We start from the raw sequence: 6,000 nt of genomic DNA, 5'->3' as shown, positions 1-6,000 counted from the left end.
TAGATCATGACAATAGCAGTCCATATAACGTGTAGGTTCCTATTGCTTTTTACCAACGCCTTACATTTGTCCCTCTAATTTCTTTTTAATAAATTGTGTTTTGGCACATAGAAAAAGCAAATATTTCTTCAAACATAAAATAAAATGTATATTTTAATTCATGTTTATTTCTTACTTTTAAGTAATTGAATTTGAAATAGACAAGAAAATTATAATATTACAATACATATAAATATACATTCTTAGAATGGAGAAACATATTCTCGCAAACATCAATGAAGCTCGTGAAGGACTTCTGTTTCTCGGCAATTTTATCTTTTAATTTATGTATGAAAAAAAAGAAGAAGCTACTTTAATAAGAAAACATATTTTTTAATTTTCTAACCCTAACCCTAGTGCATTATGAACTAAGTTGTGTGTATAAATACAAGACAGGTAGATTTTCACCTAAATACAAGACAAGAAGGTTATAAGAAACTTTATTATAAGTACTGTGATTTTTTCTTTTTTTTATTCTATTTTTTCATTTTCTTATTTATGATATTTTCTTATTATATTTTATTTTGTTCATATTAGTTAGACACCTTCTATTTATTCTTTTCTTTCCTTTTAATTTTTCCTCTACTCCAAACTTGTCATTATTTGTTTTTTTTTCATGAGCTCCATTCATGCATGTTGTTTGGAAATGATTGAATACCTCAATTTTTCAAATTGAGTTTGTGAATGGAAATGAACATATATATTTATTCATTTTCTATACTTATCCTCTCGTATTCATATTTTGTTCATGTTTTAAATTATTAAAACATCTTTAATTTATTAAATAATTTATAAAAATTATATTAATTTTTCTTTAATCTTATTTTTTAAAAAGACATATATTTAAATACTTTTACTTGTTTTTATAAATTTTTTCTTACAAAATAAGAAGCATAAGGTATGTCTAAACATTAGAGAATCTTCATGAATGTGCCTAAAACTATGATCCTAACTTTTACAACGTCTTAGATTGTTTTACAGTATGGATAATGATACTTTGACAATATTTTTTTTAACAATATTTTAACATCATTTACGTGTTATTCTTTGATTGATATTTATGATTATTATTATTGATTATAGAATAATTTTGGACCAATCATAAAATGACACGTAGACAATGTTAAAATATTGTAAAAAAAAATGTTGTCAAAGTATCATTATCCTTATGGTATTTATAGTATTTTTCTCTATAGAATTGTCATTTTTAATTTTGGCAACAATCCTTTTACATGGCAGCTCTTCACCTACCTCTTTCTACCACAACTGGCTACTTGGTAGGTTAAACTAAGGTACAAAGTGGGCCACACAAAAAAAAATTACACATAGTTAAAAGTGCAATGATATTTGTCACAATAATTAGTAGAAACTAATTGGCTATAGGTTAGGATGATTAACATGAATCACGTATAAATTTATGATTTAAGCGTTGAGTAGCACTGTTTGGGTGATAGAGGGATTAAGTGGAATTGTGACTATTATACAAGATTCCAAAAAGGAAATAATAGGTTGGTTTGGTTAGACGACTTTTTAAACTACCAAGGCGCGGAAGTTGTGGAAAATATAAACTTGGTATAATCTATTGCAAAATGGTCACCATCAGGAGCGACAAGAAAATGAAAATTTCCCATGTCTGATTCAGACTATAGCGACTCACTTTTTTTTTGTGCACAGGGACAGGGTCGTCAAGTGTTGTTTGTTAACATGTCAACATAATTAAAACTCAGAATCACACCACAGATATAATAATAAAAGAAAAGGAGAAATTACGGTCGTAAATTACGTTATGTGAATTGCAGTGAATAATGAAAGCACGAGAAAAGATGTTATGGAAAAAGAAAAGTAGTGGTAGAGAAAGAGAAGAGAAGAATAAAAGAAGATGAAAGATGAAAGATGAAAGATCAAAGATCAAAGATCCCTGAGCTGCCTAAGATTGACAGGAGATATGTATCTGTTGTCTCCGTCAAGTAGCTGCTTAGCGAGGATTAGGTTTGCAGCTTCGCTTGGATGATAAGGATCCCAGAACACGTGCTTGTACCTATCACTGCACATACTCGAAGTAGGCCCACATGGAATTATCCCTGCGAATTGGCCCCCATTTCCACAGCAAGCTCTACTTGCTGTTCTGAACCCTGCAAATTTTTCTTTCTATATCATTTTTTCATTTCTCAAATAATTATAACACTTTTTTCACATAAAAATAAAATCAAAGCAATTATCTACCGTATTTCTTATAGTTTTTTATGAGTTCTGAGACTAAATCGTAGACATTGGCGAGAACGAAGGTGGCACCGGGTAGGTTGTCGTTTAGCTCGGCAACCAAATCCTTCAATCGAGCATTGTATTGAAGCGCCAGTTTGTTGGCCAAATCCACGCACTCATCTTCGTTCAGCTGATTTATGGTCTTCTGGTAAGGTATGCATCCTATTGGCCCAACGTTTCCTATCACGAACTTTCGGGCATCCATTTTGTACAGTCTCTGCCATTCAATTCAATTTACAATTAATTTTCTTATAACGATTATAGAATTTGGCTTTAAATTTAGATTGAGGTTGTTACCGTGAGTTGGGCCCTGAAATGAGTAATCATGTCATCTATGAAAGAATCTGGACTTTGAGAAATTCTGGCTCCAATGGAGAGAACTGGGAGAAGGTAATTGTTGAGAAAATCATTGGCCCCAACGGTGATAGAGAAAATGGATTTCTTCGTTATGTATTCTTTAGCTTTTGATTCACCCAGCAGTTTGTCAATTTGTTTTCTTGTTATGCTGAAGTAATCTATTTGAACATCCATTCCTATTCTATTCACCTGAAAACAAAATTATTGACTCCACACAGTTATATTCCTTATTACACAGAATGATTAAGACTAAGTAAGGAATAGACAGCAGAGAAAAAAAAAATACTGACAAATATCCTTCCAGTAGCATTCATTATTCCTCCCCCTCCCGAAGCATAGTTCACTCCACTCAGTATGGTTTTCCCTGTTGCATTTGGTGCTAAAAATGGTATAGCATAATTTGGTTGTCCCAATTCCTCTCCTGAAAAATATTAAAATATAAACAGCAACACATTAATTATGTTAAGAAAAGACACGAGACACGTTTTTCGATATTAATTTCCATTCTTTCAACGTCATTCCTCACACTTTAATATATGTTAAAACAAATACGGTATATAAGTATTGTCAATATTTTTTAGTAGTATATAAGTTATATTATGCATGTAAGGTTGTTGATTGAAAAATTGAAAATGTTGTTGTTTGTTAACTAGGAAAATCTAATAGGTACACACAAAGATCTTGGTATGTGAGAAAGAAGACAAAGTTACCAACTATATCACCAATGGTTCTTCCGTTGGTGTAGCGGCCAGTGGGGTTTCCCCCAGAGGCATTGAAATCAATTCCATTGGGAGGGATGTTTGCCTTAGAAAGAGTTGACAAATAGTTATTGTTTCCAGCATCCACCAATGAATCTCCAAATATGAAAGAGGCTCCTAAAGCGTTTTTCTGACCATCTACACTTCCATAAAAGCTAATGTTCACTAGAAAAAACACAAGCGCCAACATGTCATAACAATGGAAAGCCATGGCTGCAACTGAAAAGCTCTGCCAAGAGCCTTATAAGGACCACTTTTTTCCCCTTCGCGTGAGAAAACTTGTGATCATCTTTTAATTTGGTTTGACCCTTTTCTCATTAAAAATAAGATTCCAAAGGAATGCACTGGATGAATAAAGATTTTCATGTGGTTGGTCATCAACATCTGTGCATATTTCTCACCCTGCTGTTGAATTCATCAATTAAAGATTTTGATTTTGTAGACAAAGTCACAGGGTGCCTAGTTTTATCCACGATGACCTATTCGACAAGACAATTAATTACAGAAGAAAGCTGTGAGGGACTTTGGTATCTTAATTATAAGACATTAAAACCAACCCTTAACTCCTAATTTCATGTTATTGGAAAGTAATACAACTGTCCATCTGCACTCAACAACTCAAGAAAACCAGGTTTCTCCCTTTTCTTTATCCTTCCAACTGCTTCTAAACTCCAAACATTTGAAATTTTATTCTATTTTTGAAGGTTTGTGAACAATCTTTTTGGGGTTGAAGGGGCTGAACCGGGCTAATAACAGGGCCCAAAGCTAAGAAGAGGTTCTCGTCACAAATGGGCCAAGAAACAGTAAATCTTAAACTTGTACAAAATTTAAAAGTATTAGTAATTCATAATTGTTGATGATTCATTTTTCTATTAGTTTCTCATTTCTCTCTATTCAACGTGTAAGGGAAGATATGAATTGAAGATTGAAAAGAAAAGTGGAGTCCCCTGACAGTGCTGGAACCATGAAGATCAACGAAATCTAATCTAAACCATCATCAACTTCTCTCTCCACTCTCAACTCTCCGGCAGCCGTATGCCTTTTTTTCTTTTCTGTCCTTTCAATTTCAAAACTGAACTCAATCTCATAAAACGTTTGATGAGTATCGAAATTCAAAACTTTTCTTTTGCAAAACTCAATTGCAGACTAAAAAGTTAAGATTGTAAATACATCTGAATTATTTTAGACGAAAAAACAAAATCAAATGGTATATTTAAGATTGTAAGACTAAAAAGTTATTTAGCATTTAATGTCATGCTAACTTGAAATGTGTTTTCATTTTTAACAAGATTTTGATTCCTGTTTTTTTTTAAGTGTCAATTTGGACTCAATTTTAAAAAAAAAGTATACAATTTAATCTTAATTGGTAACTATAGAATGACGTGAATTTTTATTATATTATAATTGTTAAGTAAATAACTGCGGGTATTTAACAAGTTTGATAAAAGATTTTTGTTGTATTATAATTGTTAAGTAAATAGTGTGAATTATGAGATTCATTGTTCTTCATTCTTTAACACGTAAAATTGGATCGAAAAATGCATATCAGGGATTACAGTACAAGAAAATTAATAAATAATTAGCAATTTTAGTAACAAAAAAATAATTAGTCATTGATAAATTTAGACTAATTTATAAACTAAAAGTTATCGGTAACTAAAAGTTATTGGTAACTAAAAGAATAAACATATAAACCACATGAAAGATAAAAGAAAGTTCATACTCTTACAATTATAAACCCTGAAAATATACTTACAAGTATGAAAAAGTTATAAGTTTACATTTGTAAGAAGGGAGAAAAATCTTATAAGGTATTGATTGAGTTATATCATAAATATATTATCTTTGTGAGAATTATGATCTAAGACTTATAAACAATATGATTGATTGTACATTCTGAAAAGGCGTAACAAAGTTATCAGAATTGTCTAGTAGAAATCAAGTGTGGGTGAAACTCAAACTAGGCAACGTATCAAGTATATACCAAAATTGTCTAGTGAAAATCAAGAGTGGGTGAAATTCAACTAGTCAATATAACATATGTTACTAGGATTGATATAACCAGGAGCCATGCTAATACTCAGTTGTAATTTTGTTGAGATTATAACGGAACCCTCTAAGATGTCTTAGAGGAGAACCAGATCTAGCTTAGTTGAGGGAACTAGTATAAAATAATTGTGTTTATTGTTTTATCTTCAGAAAACATATTATTTACAAACACTACTTTTTTTCAAAATTAATCTTTGAAATGCACAATTGTTACTAAATGTCAATTTTCTTCAAAGGTTGTGTCCTTCTTAAAATACTAAAGTAACTTTGATAAAACTCTTGAAAAATTATCTATCTTTAAATGTGTAGGTTAAACATTGTTTTACAAATCAAGTGTCTAACAACTTGTGTAAATTTTTTAATCATTATCAAAGTTGTTAAATGTCTTTTAACAAAAACTTTTCCACAATACTATTATACTCCTTTCTAATGTTTTCTGTTATTTCAATAGGTATTTTACGTGATCGTGAAAAATACTTAAATAATCAGAAACATCATTAACAAGAACACTAGTTTGATTAAAAATAAATAGAAA

General features: G+C 30.7%; 1 protein-coding gene across 1 annotated transcript; it reads right to left on the bottom strand.

Moving 5' to 3' along the window:
- Positions 1–1,762: 1,762 nt before the first annotated feature.
- LOC148206742 (GDSL esterase/lipase At2g23540-like) lies at positions 1,763–3,860 on the bottom strand. The gene is made up of 5 exons (XM_088114613.1): positions 3,369–3,860; positions 2,949–3,079; positions 2,599–2,847; positions 2,263–2,518; positions 1,763–2,171 (listed from the first exon to the last, which is right to left on the bottom strand). Exons 1-5 carry the CDS (start codon positions 3,625–3,627, stop codon positions 1,948–1,950), a joined length of 1,119 nt encoding a protein of 372 aa, XP_087970739.1. The 5' UTR covers positions 3,628–3,860; the 3' UTR covers positions 1,763–1,947.
- Positions 3,861–6,000: the final 2,140 nt, after the last annotated feature.

Source organism: Vigna umbellata, chromosome 1, assembly GCF_029865625.1.
Source record: "Vigna umbellata cultivar VRB3 chromosome 1, Vumbellata_1.0, whole genome shotgun sequence".
Taxonomy (NCBI): Eukaryota; Viridiplantae; Streptophyta; class Magnoliopsida; order Fabales; family Fabaceae; genus Vigna; species Vigna umbellata.
This window is presented reverse-complemented; position numbering and strand designations above follow the sequence as displayed.

Coding starts and splice junctions, on each gene's coding strand:
- LOC148206742 (XM_088114613.1), bottom strand. CDS start 3,627: ATGGCTTTCCATTGTTATGACATGTTGGCGCTTGTGTTTTTTCTAGTG. Junction 3,080..3,368: donor AACCATTGGTGATATAGTTG/GTAACTTTGTCT, acceptor AATATTTTTCAG/GAGAGGAATTGGGACAACCA. Junction 2,519..2,598: donor ATTTCAGGGCCCAACTCACG/GTAACAACCTCA, acceptor ATTGAATGGCAG/AGACTGTACAAAATGGATGC.